General features: G+C 43.9%; 1 protein-coding gene across 1 annotated transcript; it reads left to right on the top strand.

Annotated features, from left to right (window-relative positions):
* The first annotated feature begins 3,456 nt into the window (after nt 1–3,456).
* B3GNT9 (UDP-GlcNAc:betaGal beta-1,3-N-acetylglucosaminyltransferase 9) lies at nt 3,457–19,363 on the top strand. The gene is made up of 2 exons (XM_026672104.2): nt 3,457–4,014; nt 16,852–19,363. The coding sequence occupies exon 2, from the start codon at nt 16,916–16,918 to the stop codon at nt 18,158–18,160; it is 1,245 nt and encodes a 414-aa protein (XP_026527889.2). The 5' UTR covers nt 3,457–4,014; nt 16,852–16,915; the 3' UTR covers nt 18,161–19,363.
* The last annotated feature ends 1,057 nt before the right edge of the window (nt 19,364–20,420 follow it).

Genomic DNA, 20,420 nt, shown 5'->3' with positions numbered 1-20,420 from the left:
TGATTCAATCAACTACAGACCAGTCATTCTCCATCAACATTGGGAAATGTATGAATCCTCCAGATATCAGCCAAGCAACTGAAGAGATCCCTGTTTCCTAAATAGATGTTATTACCGTATTTATCGGCGTATAACACGCACAGGCGTATAACACGCATCTTCATTTTAAGAGGAAATTTCAGGAAAAAATTTAAATTTCTAAATAAAAACTTTGAAGCACCGCCCGGCCTCCGCTTGCCCTCCGCTCGCACCGCCCGGCCTCCGCTTGCCCTCTGCTCACACCGCCCGGCCTCCGCTGGCTCTAACATTATATCGGCGTATAACACGCATACATCATTTGCCCCTATTTTCAGGGGGAAAAAGTGCGTGTTATACGCCGATAATCTGTATATTACAAAAATACCTCAGGGGAGCCATTTCAAGGAGACCTTGAGCTACGAGTTCTGGATTGAGACGAACTTGGTCTACTTGCTGTTTGAAGGACTTAAATCAGGAACGTCCAATCTGGCAACTTTAAGACTGGTGGACCAGTCTTCTACCAACTTCTTTCAGAGCTGGCTGGGGAATTCTGGGAGTTGAAGTCCACAAGTCTTAAAGTTGGACATCCTGCCTTGGATGTTCACATTGAAGGCCAACAGATAGGGAAGACTGATAAAGATGAATTATTCCTTCATAAACACAGTAACGAGTTGAGTAGGCAAGTCTGCCCCATCCCTGGGTCACGTTTACACTAACAGATTTTTTAATGCTGATATTTTCAATCTCTTGAGTTATTCATGAGGATGCTTCTATACCAGTGTTTCTCAGCAATTTTAAGCAATTTGGAGTTCAGTTCCAACCCCCTTAAAATTTGGAGTTCAGTTCCAACCCCCTTAAAAGTTACCAAGGTTAAGGAACTAAATCTTCTAGGATTCCAAACATTTTTCTCTGATTTTGGAAAACTTGTCAGCACATTTCCTTGAAACAAGACGAGTCTCAGGTATTTAGGATAGAACTGTTGTATTTTCTTCAAATTCAATTTTTTTAAAGCAGAAATTTGATATATATATATTTTGGTTCGAAACAAAACTTGGTCTGCATGAGAATGATTTGACTGTTTTTTTTTTAAGTTGAGCAGGGAAATTGAGCACATGTTCACTTTAATCTTTATAGTTGCTGTGCTTAATTGCTTGCTTCTCTTAGTCTTTTCATTAGTGCTAAAACATGGAGCCACATTTAACATATTAGCACTACAATGCTGTAATGCTGGATCAAATACTAACAGTTATAATTTGACAATGATTAAAACCTCATCTCTTTTACCTTAAAATAAAAACCAAGAGGATATAATGCTATAGTGTTATTTCTTTTAAATCTAGGAGGAAAACTTTCTGTTGCACTGCTTCTGTTTTGCTAAAAGATTTTGGCTAAGACTTTTAAAATCTTATTGTAAATGACTGTTAACTTCTAGAATCGTACTCATTCCACTAATATTTCACTATATGTTCTTTTTAATCAGAGCTGTATATTTGTTTTAATTCAAAGCAATTAAAAGGCAACAATATCAATATCCTAGTTGCCTACCAGAGATTTTAATAAAGATGTGATAATATTCAAAATATATTTGTTTCCCATCAAATCATGCACAGAATAATACCAGAAGGAAGAGCATGAAAATAATGAGCATTGTGGCATTTTTTTTTAAAAAAAAAACATTTATAATTCTGCTTATAGCTGAACAGCAGAAAAACTATTGCTTAGACTTATTTTTCCAAGCTACTACAAGTAATCCTGAAAGTGGTGCAGTAGCCTGGAGATGGAGCTCTCGCCTCACGATCAGGAGGCTGTGAGTTCAATCCTAGATAGAGGCAGCTATTTCTCTTGGCGCACTGAGAATATATTTGCTGAATAAAACTCCACACTGGTGACAAGAAGGGCATCCGGCCAGTAAACACCCAGCTGCATTCAATTGCCCAGATTCCATCCCGCAAGGGATTATGGGGTCATTAAAAGAGGATGATGATGATGATGACTACAGGTAATCCTGACTTACATTCGTTTAGTGACCATTCAAAGTTACAACGCCACTAGGGAGAAATGGCTTATGGCCCATGTTTCACATAACCACTGTAGGATTCCTAGGATCACATGAACAAAATTCAAATAATTGACAACCGGCATATATTTATGAGAGATGCTGTATTCCAGGGTCATGTGATCCCCTTTTGAGACCTTCTGACAATCCAAGTTGGCGGGGAAGCCAGCTCCACTTAACAACCGTGTGACTAACTTAACGACTGCAGTGATTCACTTAACGGTGGCAAGAAGGGTCATAAACGGAGGCAAAACTCAACTATCTCACTTAGGAGGAGAAATTTGGGGTTCAATTGTAAATCAAAGACTTATTAATTTTGTACTAATGTTTAATTTTCATCCTTTGAACTATTTTGCTGTATGTCAGCCCTTCTAATGCAACTAGTGGATAGAATTGGATTTGTTTCCTTTTAAGCATTCAATGTGGAAACAGTGTTGGTTTTTAAATCAAAATAAACTAATGCTCTGTTCAGCATTAAAAATGAGTGAACTGAACTATAATCAGGCGATTATAGCTATTGCAGATTATATAGAAATCTGTCAATTTCACTCACCATTCCTTCATAATATGTTGCGTTTTAATCTCTCCACTGAAGTCCTGTTTTTCAAGCTCTAATAATTTCCCTTTGGACAACGAGCTACATCTAATATGATTCTTTTTTTTAAAAAAAAAGTTTAATGTTTTTATTGGGTCATAAAATAAAAAATAAGGCACAAAATAGGAAAACAATGGGAAATGGGAAAACAGTGGGGAGGAAGAGGCAGGAGGAAGCGGATAAGAAAAAATAAAAAGGAAAAGAAGCATTAACTTTCTGACTCTCCCCGTTGCAGTAAAATAAGGCACTAACATCAAATCACACCTTTTTGGTTTTGGTTTTCATCAGAACAGCAACAAAGCCATTTCTATAAAGATCTATCAAGCGAATCGGTAAAACCCACAATCAAAGTTTCATTCTTTTCCACTTCAAGCCCCAGAAGCGGTCTCCATGTGGAAACAAAAGGACTGATATTTCTTTTCTTCCATCAAAATAGTCAAGGCCTCCCCCTATCCCGTGTGGTTGGTGTGTGTGTGTGTGTGTGTGTGTTCTGTCTTAGAAAGCACTCTAAGCCAGGGGTCTCCAACCTTGTTGGAGTGCAATGAGGTGCAATGACAATAAAGTAAACTAAACTAAAACTAAACTAAACTTGGCAACTTTACAACTTTTTGGACTTCAGAATTCTGGGAGTTGAAGCCCACGCGTTGTAAAATTGCCAAGGTTGGAGACCCCTGCTCTAAAGCCTTGAACTTGGGGGAGGGGGGGGTGTCCCCTTCCCTCAAAGGTGGGTGTTCTGCCAGAAGTGTACCATGAGGATATATTTTTTTTAAAAAGAAAACAAATAGCTGAATTAGTAATCTGTCTAGTCCTGGCAAGGCAATTCAGCAGAGGTTCTGTGTACCGAACAACCCCCATCTGTGTGCAGATCCTGCCAATTTTTATTATTAGTATTATTATTATTATTGCTGCTTCTGGCAAACATCTGTACGGGGCAGGCTACCAAGCAGATAGACAAGCCTTTTGACCCAAAACATCTGCTAGAGGTCACGTGAGCAGGACCAGAGGAAGATCTGCCTTTTTTCTCAGGCAAAAGAACGGAGATTTTCTTTCACCAGAGGCGCGCAACGCGGGGAAGCAGTCCTTGGAAAGCAAAAAGAAGAAGAAGAGGGGTGGAAGAGGCCAGGCGAGCCCTTTTCCCATGTCATCCTCTTTAGAGAAAGCAGATCCTCGGTGAAATGCACCAGAAAGGGGGAAAAACAGAAGCGCTCTTCCTACAGCTCGGCTACGTTTTCCAAACTATACGTCGAGAGGAACGCCAGAAGTAACACGATCCAGATGTGCCAACTTGGCAACTGTGGGACAGAGCCTTAACGGAGCAGAGGCGGACGTTGGGAATGCTGTAGAGGTAAGAGTTGAGGCTTTGCAACGGATTGGGAGGATTTGCTTCGACTGGGTGACTGACACATTTGGAAAGGAGAGGATCCCGCTTTTCTCTCGGCGTTCTGCAATACTTCAGGGTGGGGTGTTGTTTCCCCCATCAGCAAAGGGGCATATTGTAGGGGGCGTGCATAAGCGTACCAACGTGCCTACCGTCCCTGTCCTATTGTTTCTCTTATTCTTCTTTTATTTTTCTTATATGTACCCATTTCATGTATTCACAACTATATATACACTTATACTTATCTTGTAAACAATTGGCAAATCAAATAAATAAAATAAATAGAGATCCCCTACCATCCCCCAAACGCCTTCCCTGTTCCTTGGGACAGGACTGAGCTGATCTCCCAGGGAGTCAAGAAAAAAGGGTTTGTTTTCCAAGTGTTTCCAAATTTTAGGGATGCGTCTGCTCAAAGGGCCACCACCCCCTCCCCAAAATAAGCCTATCTCCCCTGCATCATAGATTTAAGAACGTTGCCTTCCTAGGGAACGAAATACAAAACGTAAAATAAATAAAAGGAAACAAAAAGGCATACATTCAACCCTAACAACAAGAAGAAAACAGTGTACTAAAAAAAAGAGAGAGAGGAAAAAGTGGTCAATTAAATTTAACATTGAAATCTATGATAAAACAATAAATATTGTTTTTTTTAAAAGGACTTTGCATTCCAAATAGCAAAACTGCAGAAGAAGCTATTTTGTAATTGCTAATGATCTTGGAAATTGATGCATGCATATGCATGCAACGGGAAAGCTGAAAAAAGATCGAAAATGTAATTGGGATTTTTAAGAGCAATATTTTCTCCATGTTATCTCTTCCCACGCTCTTTTTCCAGTCTCCGCAGGAAAGCAATGAGACAAGAATCCTTGATTTGTAAAAAAAAATATCAGATATAACCACCTTAAATCAAGGAGGGAAACAGGCTAGAATTAAGGAGAAATTTCCTAATAATGAGAACAATTAAGCAGTGGAAGTCTAACGAAAAGAAAAAAAGATTAAGGGTGACATGCATGATTGCTTCTCTTCCAATACTTGAGAAGCTTGTGATGGGAAAGAGTGGGTTGACTTATTTTCCAAAGCACCAGAAGGCAAGATAAGTAATGGATGGAAACTCATCAAAGACAGATCCAGCCTAGAACTAAGGAGAAACTTTCTAACAGTGAGAACAATTAACCAGTGGAACAGCTTGCTTCCAGAATTTGTGGGTGCTCCATCACTGGAGGCTTTTAAATCCAGTTTAATTCACCACACTATAAAAAAGTTGTTGAGACTCTAGAAAAAGTACAGAGAAGAACAACCAGGATGATCAGAGGACTGGAGGCTCAAATATATGAAGAACGATTGCAGGAACTGGACATGGCTAGTCTAGTGGAGAGAAGGACCAGGGGAAACATGATAGAGGTCTTCCAATATTTGAGGGGCTGCCACAGAGAGGAGGAGGGGGGTCAAGCTATTTTCCAAGGCACCTGAAGGCCAGTCAAGGAATAATGGATGGAAACTGAACAAGGAGAGATGCAACCTGGAAATAAGGAGGACTTTTCTGACAGTGAGAACAATCAACTAATGGAACAGAAGTTGCCCTCAGAAGTTGTGGGAGCTTCATCCCTGGAGGCTTTCAAGAAGAGATTGGATTCCCATCTGTCAGAAATGGTGTAGGGTCTCCTGCTTGGGCGGGGGGTTGGACTAGATGACCTACCAGGTCCCTTCCAACTCTGATTATCTGTTATCTGTTAAGAAAAGCCATTTGTCTGAGATGGAATAGAGTTCTCTATTTGAGCAAGGGGTTGGACTAGAAGACCTCCAAAGTCCTTTCCACCCCTTAAATGTTTAAGAAAGCCAACTCTGAGTTGAGCTGCTGCCAGGGAGAATAGAATTAGGCAGGCACATTGTAATTTAAAATGCAGGCGGTCCTTGACTTATAACCTTCCTTTAGCAACTATTAAAAGGTACCGGCTATAGTGATTAGATCTGCATGGGCTCTTAAAAGTGAAGACAGCAGAATGAAACAGAATGTGAAATGCAATAAGATCCATTCCTTTTGCAACGAGTCAAAAAGTTACAACAGCCCTGAGCAAAAGCGACTTATGACCAGTCCTCGCATTTATGGCCATTGCAGCAGCCTCGTTGTCACATGATCAGAATTGGGACACTTGGCAAATCAGTATATGCACCCGCAGGGTCTCCAGGTCGTGTGATCGCCCCTTATTCGGGAATTTCTGCTGAATTCCTTGCTTGCCTCCGCAGGACGCTAAGCAGCGTCGTCTGGAAGCAGGTGCTGAATACATTTACCGAGTTCCTTTCACGCCCATAATCGGTTTCTTAAATCGACTTAACGGCCACAATTCAGCCAAACATTTTTGTGGCTAAGCAAGTTCAGCTCTTTAAAGTGAATTTTGCCCCAAGCTTACGACCTTCCTTGCCACCGTTGTTAAAGTGAATCACGGCAGTTGTTTCAGATCGTAACATGGCTATTCAGCAAATCTGGCTTCCCGGTTGACTTTTGCTTATCAAGAGGTTGCAAAAACACACGCCAATTGCCCAAGTGTCCAAATCTTTGACTGTATGACCACGTGGCAATGGTCATAAATGTGAAAAACAGTCATCAGTCACTTTTTTCAGTTCTATTGCAGGGTTGGGTTTCAGCCGGTTCGCGCCGGTTCGCCCAAACCGGAGGTTAATTTTACATCTCGTTCAGCGGAACCGGTACTTCCGATGACTGGCTGGCCCTGCCCACCCCACTCCAACCCCTCCCAGGAGCCCCCACGTGGCCCATTTTGCATTGCAGGTAGATGCAGGGCCTGTGTAGAGGCTCTGTAAGGCCAGAAACAGGCCTCCAGAGAGCCTTCGGAGCCCCGGGAGGGCGAAAATGGCCCCCCTGCGGCCTGTTTCCACTCCCAGGGTGGTGCAGGGAGCCTTACTAGGTTGAAAATGGGGCGTGGGGGGGGGTGCAGCACCCCCCTGTCCCCCGCAGCCTTTTTTTCGCTCCCAGAGTGGTGCAGGAGGTGGTTGTTAAATTATTTGGAGCCCACCCCTGTTCTACTGTAACTTCAGATGCTCACTAAACAAATGGTTGTAAGTTTAGGATCACCTGCTTTTGACTTATTTCTGAGTTTGTGCAATAGTTGAACCATGCATTAACCTCCTAGATAGGACAGCAAACAAACTATGATGCGAGTGCAACTCACTCGATCTTTTAACTAACTGGGTTTGAGTGTTTTATGCCAACAGAGCGGCTGAATAAGTGCCAATCCTTCAAGAAACGTGAAATAAGGGGATATTAGAGGGTTTCTTTGAAGAGAATGTACACATTTTAACGTTTCCTGGGATGAATACCTATGCTTCAAATAGCAAAACCCTTGTGGGCCAGAATTTAAACAACTCTCCCCCCACCTCTACGTAATATATAGACAAGTTGAAGATAACATTGGGCAGGCACAGCATTCCAGGAAGTGTGGAAAAAGAAAATAGTCAGGCCCTTATATGCCTAGAGATTTTTTTTTCCTGAACCCATCTTATTTTTCACTTTGGCTGGTGAATAGGGAAAGACAGTAAATCAGTCTGGGTCTGAAGTGGTTTTCTTTGCACTGGGTTTTTTTTCCCCCCATGCAGGCAGCAAACAAAATGGCATCTCCTAAGCATGTTTATTCAGCGGAATCTGGTTCCCTCCCAAGCAAAACATCAGGAGAAATTTGCTTTGTATGGCTAAACACGGAGAAACAAACAATAGACTCCAGCCTTAGAGCCAAGAACCTCTGATACAGATCTCCAGCTTGAGGGAAATATCTCCATTACAGTGGTAGCCACCAAGCCCGGGTTACAGAGGACAATCCTACATTGCAAGGCTGCTTCGGCTTAGCAGTGGGTGACCCTTGGATTTCAAAAGTGGCCACCACATTCATTTGTTACAAGATGTTCACCAATAACTTAGACGAGGGAATAGAAAGGGAACTTACCAAGAGTGCAGATGATACTAAGTTGGCAGGAATAGCCAACACCCTAGAACAGGGGTGTCCAACCTTGGCAACTTTAAGACTTGTGGACTTCAACTCCCAGAATTCCCCAGCCAGCTTTGCTGGCTGGGGAATTCTGGGAGTTGAAGTCCACAAGTCTTAAAGTTGCCAAGGTTGGACACCCCTGCCCTAGAAGATAGGCTCAAGATCAGATGGATCTCAGCAGACTTGAACACTGGGCCGTTAACTAACCAAATGAAATTCAAGGTAGAGAAAAGTGAAGTCCTACACTTAGGCAAGAAAAACCAAAAGGACCCATATAGATTGGGTAAAACCAGGCTTAATAGCAGTAACTGTGAGAGGGATCTTGGAGTCTTAGTGGACAACAGGAGCCAGCAGTGTGCAGCAGCAGCAGCCAAAAAAGCCAATGCAATCCTAAGTTGCATTAACAAAGACATATTGAGATCAAGGGAGGTACTAATTCCACTCTATAAAGCCTTAGTAAGACCACACCTAGAGTACTGCACCCAGTTTTGGTCACCACACTACAAAAAATATGTTGAGACTCTAGAAAGAGTGCAGTGAAGAGCAACCAGGATGATTAGGAGACTGGAGGCTAAAACATATCACGAACAGTTGCAAGAACTGGGCAGGGCTGGTCTAGGGAAGAGAAGGACCAGGACAGCAATCTTCTAATATTTGAGGGGTTGCCACAGAGAGGAGGGAGGGTCAAGCTATTTTCCAAAGCAAATGAAGGCCAGACAAGGAACAATGGATGGAAACTGATCAAGGAGAGATTCAACCTGGAAATAAGAAGGAATTTTCTGACAGCGAGAACAATCAACCCCTGGAACAGAAGTTGCTTTCGGAAGTTATGGGAGCTTCATCACTGGACGCTTTCAAGAGGAGACTGGACTGCCATCTCTCAAAAATGAGGTCGGGTCTCCTGCTTGGCCAGGGGGCTGGACTAGATGACCTACATTGTCCCTTCCAACTCTGTTATTCTGTAAGATGTCTGCGCAACACGATAGAGAAAGGAAGGTACAAGGTATGAGTCCAACTACATGGCACACCTGGCCATGTATCAAAAACTTTTCGGAAGCAGAAGAACACAACTTCCGAGATTTGCAAGTGGGCATCGCACACCATCCCGAGGCTAACATATGAAGACAAATTATACACCGTAAAGATCCCTTGATACTTCTAATATAATCTACCACAGTGGGCCCCAACCGCTGATCAGTGGACTGGCATCAGTCCACAGCACACCAGAAACAGATCCACACAAACACATGTAGCCTCATCCACGGGATACAAGCAGTGCGTGAAAGCTCGGCCCCCTCCGGTCCATGGAAAAACCTTTCTCGACAGAACCAATCCCTGCAGGGGTGGGATTCGACTGGTTTGGACCGGTTCACGCGAACCGGATGTTAAAGTTATAGCTGGTTTGCCGAACCGGTATTTCAACCAACCGGCTGGCCCCGCTCCTCCCAGGAGCCTCCATGCGGCCCATATTCGATGGGGGAAAAGTGCAGGGTCCATGCAGAGGCTCTGGGAGGGGGTGGAAGAGACCTTCCGGAGGGCCTCCAGAGCCCAGGGGAGGTTGTTTTCGCCCTCCCAGAGGCCCGGGGGAGGCCTCTGGACCTTTGGGAGAGTGCAAAATGGCCTCCCGGGGCTCTTCAGGCCCACCGGAAGCCGGAAGTTCCGGTATTCCTCCCCCCCCCCCACCATGGCCCCGCTCACCCAGCAACCAGGCAGCGAACCGGTTGCTGGGATTTTTAAATCCCACCCCTGAATCCCTGGATGCCTAAAAGATTTGGAGGGGCTGATCTACTGGATCCCCTGCATGGATTGCCCCTGTAGGATAGACGAGGCACAGGACTGCAAGAATGCAAGCGAGTGGTCAGACGAGGAGAGCCAAACTCATTGGTAACCTCTCCTTGCGATAAACAAGGGCATACGTTCACTTTTGCAGCTCAGATTGTTGGACGAGCAGGCACAAAAACAGCCAGGGAAGTGATGGAAGCCTGGGAAGCAGACCCTTTGCCAGTCAAGAGGAGTGCTGACTTACCCCCAGCTTATCAAGTACTTAGGGCTTGGCAGCACAAGGAAACAACAGCCAACAACTTAATAGCCGACTTAATACACCCAACAGGCACCCTATAAATACCACACAGAGAACAGTCCAAAGGACACAGCGAAGTTCCTTGACAGTCCGAAACCTTGGAAGACAAAACCACTGGTGGCAGCTCTAGTTTTATGCAGGGTTTTTCTTTCTTCTTTTGGCTGTTTGTGGATATCATATTTGTATTTGGAAACTCAAGGCAGAATTCCAACTGAAGACATTCGGAACCAGCCCTGGCTCTCCTATTATCCCTTCATTAACCAGCTTTGATTGAAAACAGTCAGAAAATGTGGGACGGGGGACGGGCACAGATTGTTTTTCAAACTCTGCCTGAACTTGGCTTCCTGTTTTGCATAATCAGCCCAGATCAAGATCACTTTAAAAGTTGCATCAGATGCTCCGCAACCCAGCCTGCCATATGCTAGATGGGCTGTCCCTCCCTTGACTATTTTAATAAGCAGCAGGAAACTTTACCCTCCCTTTGCTCATTCTTCTCCTTTTAAGAAAAAAAGAAAAAAAGGCCTTGGGGGAAGGCGCCAGTTGCAAAATGTGTTGGAGAACATCTCTGCAGCACTCATCGAATTTGCAGAGGACGCTAAGCTGGCAGGAACAGCAAACAACCCAGATGATAAGCTCAGGATCCAGAAGGATCTTGACAGAACTTGAACACGGGGCCCTATCTAACAAAATGGAAATTTCAAGCGATGAGAAAAGTAAGGTTGTACACTTAGGCCCAGGATACCCGATTGAGATGAGCTACAGAACAGGAAACAAACGTACAGGTATGAACTAGCTGGAACCTGGCTCAAAAAGGTAACTGAGAGGGACTTTGGAGCCCTAGTGGACAATCACTGAAATATGAGCCAGCAGTGTGTGGCAGCATCCAAAAAGGTTAATACAATCCTTGGTTGCATAAACGGGGGCGGAGTCAAGATCGTGTGAAGTGTTAGTATCGCTTTATAATGCCTTGGTAAGACCATACTTGAAATACTGCATCCAGTTTTGGTCACCGCATTATAAAAAGACTCTAGATAGAACCTTTTTTGCAGAGAAGAGCAACTAAGAAGATTCGGGGACTGGAGGCTAAAACAGAAATTGGAGAAATTGGGTATGTCTATTCTAGTGAAAAGAAGGACTAAGGGAGACATGATAACAAGTGTTCCAGTATTTGAGGGGCTGCCACAAAGAAGAGGGGGTCATCAAGTTATTCTCCAAAATATTTGAGGACAAGACAAAGAAGCCATGGATGGAAACTAACCAAGGAGAGAACCAACTTAGAACTAAGGAGGTATTTCCTGACAGTTAGAACAATTAATCAGTGGAACGACTGGATAGCCATTTGTCTGGAATGGTGTAGATTCTCCTGCCATGGGCAGGGGTTGGACTAGAAGACCTCTAAGGTCCCTTCCAACTCTTATTCTGTTAGTGGTATTTTCTTCCAATGGTGATTGAAACACATTGTGGCTTAGGATCTGGTTTCAACCAGATCTATGAAGTATCAAGAAAATCGTTCCTGCTGTGCTTTCCTAAAAAGAGTTCTACTTAGAAATGTCTCCTCTTTCTGTTTGTTGGCTTTTGCTCTGATACTTCTATAGGTGGTCCTGGCCGTGGGAGAGACCGTTGTTGCTGAAAGCACTAGGGGTTGGCCTGCTTTCTATGGTCTCCGAGAAATTGGCCAGCAGAATCTGTTCAGTCCTGGAAACACGGGTGTGGTTTCTCACAAGAGTGGGTTCCAAGGCCTGAGTATATTGACTTACGCCCTGGAGAGGGCCAAGAATCACATCCAAAGTTGTCATTTGCATCCTGAATCTTAAGTCAAGCCAGCTCCACACTAAAATCCTCTTTAATCCAGGGTTCAACATAGCTGGGCCTCTCCATCAGCTGAACAAATCTTGTATCATGCATGAGATTCTCTGCCTGGACTAGAAAGAGTTCTATGATCATATTCAGAATATTTCTCTTTCATAAAACAGCGCAGCTTGTGTAAGTCAAGGCTGAGTGGTTGAGTCCAAAGGGTGGGACTCAAGTTTGTTGCGTGGACTCAGAAGATACTAAAGAAATTAACAAGTAAAGTTTTTACACGTCCTCCAAAAGTCAAGACATTAAGTCATGCTTGACTTTGGTAACCTCAAATTCAAGGCCACACTTGGAATCCAGTTTTGGTCACCACACTATAAAAAAAGATGTTGAGACTCTGGAAAGAGTGCAGAGAAGAGCAACAAAGACGATTGGGGATTGGTGTTGTGGTTAGCCGGCAGCAGGTGCGGGCAGCTGAGGAGAGCGAGGACTCAGATGAGGGGCCAGGACCAATAGGAAGTGGGCTGCTGCCTCCAGAGATTGTGGGGGCTGGCAGCAGCGATGAGGAGGTTCCCGAGGAGCCTGTGCCAAGTGCAAAGCGTGCGTGCAGGGCTGCTCACAGGAAAGAGCAGATGCAGCAGCACGGGCGACTTGGGAGTAAGGCTGCAAGGTAATGGCCCCTCCTTCAAGAAGATAAAAGCCAGCTGTGGATCGGATGTTCTTTGCAGGAAGCAAAGACGTTTTGAAACTCAGCCTCGTGGACATTGCAGTATCTTAGGTTGGTATTTGAAGACTCTTATGTTGTAAAATATTTCTAGGTAACCTTATCTGTTATTCTTGTTTTGGCGAGTTTTGGCGAGGCTTGTGCTTATCAAATTAGTTTGCAGCAGCCTTTTAACCGGGGATTCGTAAGAATCATTAAAAGGTTTCTGTTCCCTTTCGTTTGTGTTTGTTTTATTGGCCAAGGGCTTGGGTCAGAACAATTGGAGGCTAAAGCATATGAATAACAATTGCAGGAGATGGGTATGTCTAGTTTAGTGAAAAGAAGGACCAGGAGTAACCTGACAGCAGTGTTCCAATATCTCAAGGGCTGCCACAAAGAAGAGGGAGCCAAACTAGTCTCCAAAGCAGGAATCTCCAACATTGGCAACTTTAAGCCTAGAGGATTTCAATTCCCATAATTTCCCAGCCAGCTTTGCCAACATTGGAGACCAAAGCACCAAAAGGCAAGACAAGAAAAAAAATGGATGGACATTATGGTAATCAAGGAGAGAAGCAACCTGAATTAAGGAGAAATTTCCTAACAGTAAGAACAATTAACCAGTGGAACAGCTTGTCTCCAGAAGTTGTGGGTGATCCGTCACCGGAGGCTTTTAAGAAAAGACTAGACAGCCACTTGTCTGGGATGGCATGGCTACTATTTTCCCAGTTTTAACTCCAACTTAACTTCTGTGGACCCCATCCTATTTTTAAGAAGTTCCTAAGGGGGTGTTCATAAGTGCACTAACTTGCTTACGTATCATCCCTGTCACACATTTTAGTTTTTTTTTTTTTTCATTTTGTTAGTTTGAATTTGTAATTTTTGTTTGATGAATAAATAAATAAATAATGGTATAGGGTCTCCAGCTTGGGAAGGGGATTGAACTAGAAGGTCCCTTTCAATTCTGTTATTCATCCACGTCATTTTCTTAACACCAGTAATTTGCATTTCTGTAGGATGTTCTTTGATACCATTTGACTCTACGGCTCTGAGAATTTTTGGTGACTGCCCTCCAAATATTAACCAGGTCTAAACTTACTTAGCTTTTCAGAGCTGCTATCTGCTGCCACCTTCCTAAGAACATGCAATTTATTTTACCAGAATGGGAAGTAGAAAGAATAGATACTTTTGCTAGGAGGTTTGGGATGTGGGTACTTAAGAGTTGAGTTGCAGAAATCCAGCCAAGCAACAGAGGGTGGCAAAGAGAGAAGAAATCTACAATCCTTTGCTGCCACCCAGTGGTTGTTCAGCATCTTGCAACCCTGAATTGGTAATTTACAATAAAGATTAAAATTGAGTTTTGTTGAGTATGCCAGAGACCACAAAGAAAAAGAAAAGAAGGCCAGAATAAAATTTATTCTTTGTTTTTCTAAAGTGTTTCCAATTTCTAAAAGCCTAAGCAAAATCTTGATCAAATTTAAATGGTATTTATTTTGGTAAATTTGACGTGATTATTCACCAGCTGGCAAGTCATTCTTTCTCCCTCTTCTGTCACATTAAAAATTACAATTTGGCACAGGATAGTGATCAGCCCTGCAGGATCCAGAATTAAAATATATGCAGGGTGAAAAACACTCTAACCTCTTCCAATTTTATTATTTAATTACACACCCCCTTTAAAAACAACAACACTGGTTTTGAAGGGAAAAAAAACCATGGTAGTAGGAACATCCACTATGAGCAGTTTTAAAAAAAATAAGTCAAGGTGGCAGCTGATTAAATCCCTGCATCTTTTTTACACCTTCCTGATCTATTTTAGAAAGAGCAGGTCTTCCAACCGCACAGTCCTAATCTCCATCTTTAATTCTTTTCCCCACCATGTGGAAATCCCAGTCAATCCAAATAAATGCTTTCTTGAAATGGGAATGTGAAATCCCTCAAAGCCAGCGTTTCTCAAACTTGCAACTTTAAGATGTGGGGGCTTTTAACTCCCAGAAGAAGTCCACCAAGACATCCAGAGATAAATAAGGCTCGAGGAAGGATAACTTCTCAATCCAGCTCAGACAAAGCCAATTCTGAATTTCCATTTTTGGGCTTCTGAGTCATGGGATGGCAATGGCATCAACCAGGATAGGATAGGAATAGGAATAGACAGGAATAGGAACAGAATAGAATCTAATAGGGACCTTGGAGGTCTTCTAGTCCAACCCCCTGCCCAAGCAGGAGACCCAGTACCATTTCAGATAAATGGCTGTCCAGTCTCTTCTTAAAATCTTCCAGTGTTGAAGCATTCACAACTTCTGGAGGCAAGTTGTCGCATTGATTAATTGTCCACCCTGTCAGGAAATTTCTCCTTAGTTCTAAGTTGCTTCTCTCCTGGATTAGTTTCCATCCATTGTTTCTTGTCCTGCCCTCAGGTGCTTTGGAGAATAGCTGGACTCCTTCTTCTTTGGGGCAATCCCTGAGATATTGGAAGATTGCTATCATGTCTCCCCTAGTCCTTCTTTTCATCAAACTAGCCATACCCAGTTCTGCAACCATTCTTTACATGTTTTAGCCTCCAGTCCCCGAGTCATCCTTGTTGCTCTTCTCAGGAGCTCAGGACCATCTTCTCCTGAGAAACCCCCTAGACCAGGGGTGTCAAACTCATGGCGTCACGGTAGTGTCACATTTGCTAGCGCGTGGCACATCTGGCCCATGAGTTTGACAGCCCCGTTCTACAGTCATGAAGTGAAAGCTGTCCCCCTCTTGAAGATTGTTCTTAAAGCAACCACAAGGGAATGTAGATATTAAGGCACAGAAGAGTCTCTGGGCTCTATTTGGTTTCAATTATACACTCACACACAGAAAAATTGCTATGGAAATTAGCAGTTTACTCAAGGTCAAGGAAATCACTGCCAGCAAGGAATGCTCAAGAAAAACAAGAGTCTTGAAATAAGTTTGCCTGAATGACTCACTTTTAACAGGAGTGTGCAGAAGAACAGTCCAAATTTAATCCAGAGCTCCAAGATCCAGATCAGGGACTGTCAACGACAGTCCAGCAGTCAAAATTTCCCGAGAAGAATCCTCATGAACATCATGCAAGAAGCAGAAAATCAGAAAGTTGATCCCAACAAAGGATCCATGGCTCAGGGCCATCTTTTATATCAGGCTGCAGCCAGCTGTCTTTAATCAAGGGACCTAATCTCTTGTTTGGCAAGGAACCTCATCAAATGTCTTTGCTCTTTGCATCGCACTACTCAACAGGATGCAATGGGTTCGCTTAACTACTGCAGTGTTTGCATTTATGACATGTTCACACACAGCCGCATTTGCTTAATGACTGTCACAAAAAAACACTGTAAAAGGGGGCCAGTCAGGTGTTAAGATAAGCTCCATTTCGGAGGCTGCTTGAGTTTTATCCTAGGTAGAGGCAAATGTCTCTCTCTGGGCACAATGAGAATATATCTGTTGGAAAAGAACTCTGCATTGGCAACAGGAAAGGCATCCGGCCAGTAAACACGTAGCTCCATTCAAGCTACTAGCTCTATACTCGTGCTTTGCTACGAAACTATGTGGTTGGGCTTAGTTTTTGGGGAGGAAAATAAGGGGGGGGGGGAAATTCTGCCTCTGCCTACCAGCATCCAATGGTATTCATCTGGCTAGCTTCCTGTCAGTGTGTGAGAGAGGGCTGTTTGGAAAAGGAAACAGTATTTGCTGTGTGAGCAAGGAGACAGCAAGGAGCCTGGGTGTGGCTTAGCTCAACTGTTCTGTACTAAAGCTGCTTGGTGCTGTGAAACTGAAACTGAAACTCCTCTGCTTGTGTTTTGTATTTGGAAGAGATTTCTTTTCAGGTGGGGAGAGGGAGTAGAACTCCTTAGCATCAGAGTGTGTTAATAATAATAATATAGGAAACACTAATGCTCTGATGGTCATTTCAAAAAATCCTTTCTTAGTGAGCACCTAGAAGCCAAGAGGAACATACGGGCCAAATTTCAAGTTTGCAGGCTTTACAGTTCTGGAGATTTGGTGATGATGCGTGAGGGGTATTTTGCTTTTATATACAGTATATAGGGAAGAAGAAGATAGATTGCTGCTAACTTAGCTCAAAGTCCCTGGGAATTGGACAGCATATATTTAATGAATTATTATGAAGTTATGATTAATATCCCTCTCCTGAGTGGAGGACACTTTTGAGATTCTGAATGACGTGGCAAAGGTTGTACTAACCCTACAGTGTCTGTTATTTGCAGATGGACCTCGCCAGCAAAGATTTCCCCTAGTGCTACTGTGGATATTTCTTTGAAGTTCCTGGAAATGATGAGAGTTCAACTCAGGAGCGATGCTATCTGCACACTTTGCCTGGGGATAGCACTATTCACCATGCTCTATTCCCAACTGGGCCACACGTCCCACAGAGAAGCAAAAGCAGAAGGCCAGAAGAAGACACCAACCACAACTTACAGGGATTTCCATGTTCCCGTTTTCCAGAAAGGGTCCAACGTAGAGAGTCGCGCATCGGAGCCTAGAATTATCTCGCCTATGAAAGATGCCAAGTTGGAAAGCCAGGAACACCAAGTCACCCCTCCGGCCCTCCCGGCTCATTCCACCTTTGATTTTAGGCTTTACCTAAGGAACAAGGACAACCGGAAATTCAACCTTCTCATTAATCAGCCGAAGAAGTGCACGAGGAGCTCAGAAAGGCCTTTTCTGCTCGTGGCCGTAAAATCGCTGGTTGAGGAGTTCGACCACCGCGAGATTGTACGCAGAACATGGGGGAGGGAAGGTCTGGTGAACGGGATGCAGGTCCAAAGAGTTTTCCTCCTAGGCGTTCCGAAGAACAAGACGGCGCTGCCAACTTGGGAAACTCTGGTCCGTCAAGAGAGCCAGTTGTACCGGGACATTTTACTCTGGGACTTCCTGGATACTTTCTTCAACTTGACCTTGAAAGAGATACACTTCTTAAGCTGGGCTGATGAATTTTGTTCCAGGACCAAGTTCATATTCAAAGGGGATGCTGATGTTTTTGTCAACATGGAGAACATTGTCAACTTCCTGGAAAGCTGCAACCCTTCCGAGGACCTCTTCGTTGGGGACATCATCTACAACGCACAACCGATCCGAATCCGACAAAGCAAATACTACATTCCAGAAACAATGTACGGGCTAGGTATGTACCCAGCCTATGCCGGAGGCGGTGGGTTCTTGTTGTCCATCAGCACCTTGAAGAAACTTGCTCAAGCTTGCACCCAAGTGGAACTCTTCCCAATTGATGATGTCTTCTTGGGCATGTGCCTGCAACGAATCAACCTGAAGCCCGTCTTGCACGAAGGATTCAAGACTTTTGGAATACCCAAACCTTCTGCAGCTCCCAACTTGCAGACTTTTGATCCTTGTTTCTACAAAGACCTCATGGTGGTCCATGGTCTGAAGATCGCTGAAATCTGGCTAATGTGGAACCTCCTCCACAACCCACGGCTCTCTTGCACCCAGAACAAGCAAATCAGGAAAGCTTTCCGATGGAAGAAGACTAAAGACCCTGCCAGAAATTATGGTGCCTAAGGCTGGCAGACACCGTGGCTGGGTTTACACACAAGGATGTTGAATTGTTTTGGGTTTTTTTCCGGGGTCCACCCAATACAGTCAAGCAGAAACCATGTGCTAACCCACAAACCAATGTGCTAACTTGCAAAACAATCAACCCAGGTTAACTCTGATCAAGCTTGTTGTGTGTTGCGTGAAGGCAGGTGTTAGGTGTTACGTCTTCCATCTGACCTGGTTCAGTTCTGTTGAAGATGATCTTGAGGGCTATCTAGTGCAGGGGTCTCCAACCTTGGCAACTTTAAGACTTGTGGACTTCAACTCCCAGAATTCCTCAGCCAGCAAATTCGGAGAGTTGAAGTCCACAAGCCTTAAAGTTGCCAAGGTTGGAGACCCCTGTTCTAGCTTTCATAGGGTGAGATATTTAAACACAACCATCTTAGTTAATCTTGTATAGCCAATGCCAGACAGGAAGCCACCTAGTAATTTGAACTCCTATAAGCGATTCTCCCAGAGGTGGTATTCAGCAGGTTCTGGCCAGTTCTGGAGAACCGGTAGCGGAAATTTTGAGTAGTTTGGAGAACTGGCAAATCCCACCTCTGACTGGCCCCATCTATTCTTTGCCTCCCGAGTCCCAGCTGATTGGCTGGGTCTTCTTTGGTTGCCCTGCACAGGAGAACGGAGCTGGAAAGCAGGTCAGCGGGGTGGGGAGGAAATGGGGATTTTGCAGTAACCTTCCCCTGCCACGCCCACAGAACCGGTAGTAAAAAAATTTGAATCCCACCACTGGATTCTCCCCCCAACTAGTTTACTTAATAGGAAGTCCTTCTGGCGACACTTTTAAAGTCATGACCATCATAAGAAAATTCCCAGAATTGGATATCTACAAAACACACTTGTCTGACGTCCTTTTTTAACCCAACACACTGGTTGGTTTTGTGTTCAATGGGCCTGCTGCTGCTGTACAGGTAGTTCTCGAAAATATGGCCACAATTAAGCCCAACGTTTGTGTTGCTAACTGAGGTAGTTGCTCAGTGGTCACAAAAGGGGATCGCATTGGGACACTGCAACCGTCATAAATGTGAGTCAGTTGATCTCATTGAAATTTGATCATGGGACGCTGGGGATTCTGCCATGCTTGTGTGAAAAATGGTCATAGGTCTATTTTTTTTTTCAATGCCATTGTAACTTTGAACGGTCATTAAACGAACTGTGGTAAGTCAAGGATTTTCTGTAGTACTTTGTAGTGTCCAATGCAATTTATTTGGTAAGTTTGCAAGGTTTTGCTTGGGGAAAAGACCCAAGTGTTACACCGGCATCTTTTGCCAATGGGAAGGAGAGAGGGAGGGAAGGAAGGAATTGAAGGAAAGCAGAAAGAAGAACAATTCAAGGAGGTAAAGATAAAGATTATATGGGAGGGGCAGAAGGAGGGAAGGGGGAAAGAAGGAAAACTTGGAGTGAGGGAAGGGTTTTTACGCACTTAACGACGGTGATGGTCTTAAACCCTACTTGAACTGAGCATCTTGAGCCTTCAACAGAGTAGTCAAATCTAGATCCAGCTCTACATCGGTTCTAGTTCTTCCTTGGTCAGTTCTGCATGCTGCAAAACCAAGACAAAAGTCCCCAACTCATTTCACCAGGAAGAGCAACATTTTTAACGGAGGTTATTTATCGTATTGAGGGGAGCCCACGGCGATGGGTGCACATCAGATGGAACAAAAATTTAACAAAAGGTTTACCATCAGTTTGCAGGAGTTTTCAATAGCCACTCCCTTTTGCCCAGAGATTGGGCTGGCTGTGCCTCTACTAGTTGCCTTCAAGTCAGTGTTGACTCCTGACAGCTGCCTGGATGACTCCTTGCAGTTTTCTTGGCAAGATTTTGGAAGCGGTTTGCCGTTGCCTCCCTTAACTAGGCTTGGGAGAAATTGATATCAAGTTGGCTTTGCGCCTCTGGCGGGGCTCGAACTCACAGTCTCCGGGTCTCTAGCCTGGTGTCGTAACCACAACACCAAACTGGCCTTCTTAGGATTTGGGAAAAAAAACCATTAAGGCCCATTTGTTTTGCCCAGCCAGAAAAAGATCAGTGGTAGTGAGGTTCTAATCAGATGTTCACTTTCTTGCTTTGAATAGAATAGGGCTTAGAGGGAGCTTGGAGGTCTTCTAGTCCAGCCCCCTGCTCAAGCAGGATAACTTATCCCATTTCAGACAAGTGACTGTCTAGTCTCTTCTTAAAAACCTCCAGTGATGGAGAACCCACGATTTCTGGAGGTAAGTTGTTCCA

This window comes from Notechis scutatus, chromosome 9 (assembly GCF_049901735.1).
Source record: "Notechis scutatus isolate UNSWTSFEM ecotype Mainland chromosome 9, rNotScu1.2, whole genome shotgun sequence".
Lineage (NCBI taxonomy): Eukaryota > Metazoa > Chordata > Lepidosauria > Squamata > Elapidae > Notechis > Notechis scutatus.
The sequence above is the reverse complement of the archived record's forward strand: the minus strand, read 5'-3'. Positions and strand labels throughout refer to the sequence as shown.

Excerpts from the sequence above, each read along its gene's own strand:
- B3GNT9 (XM_026672104.2), top strand. The coding sequence starts at position 16,916 with ATGATGAGAGTTCAACTCAGGAGCGATGCTATCTGCACACTTTGCCTG.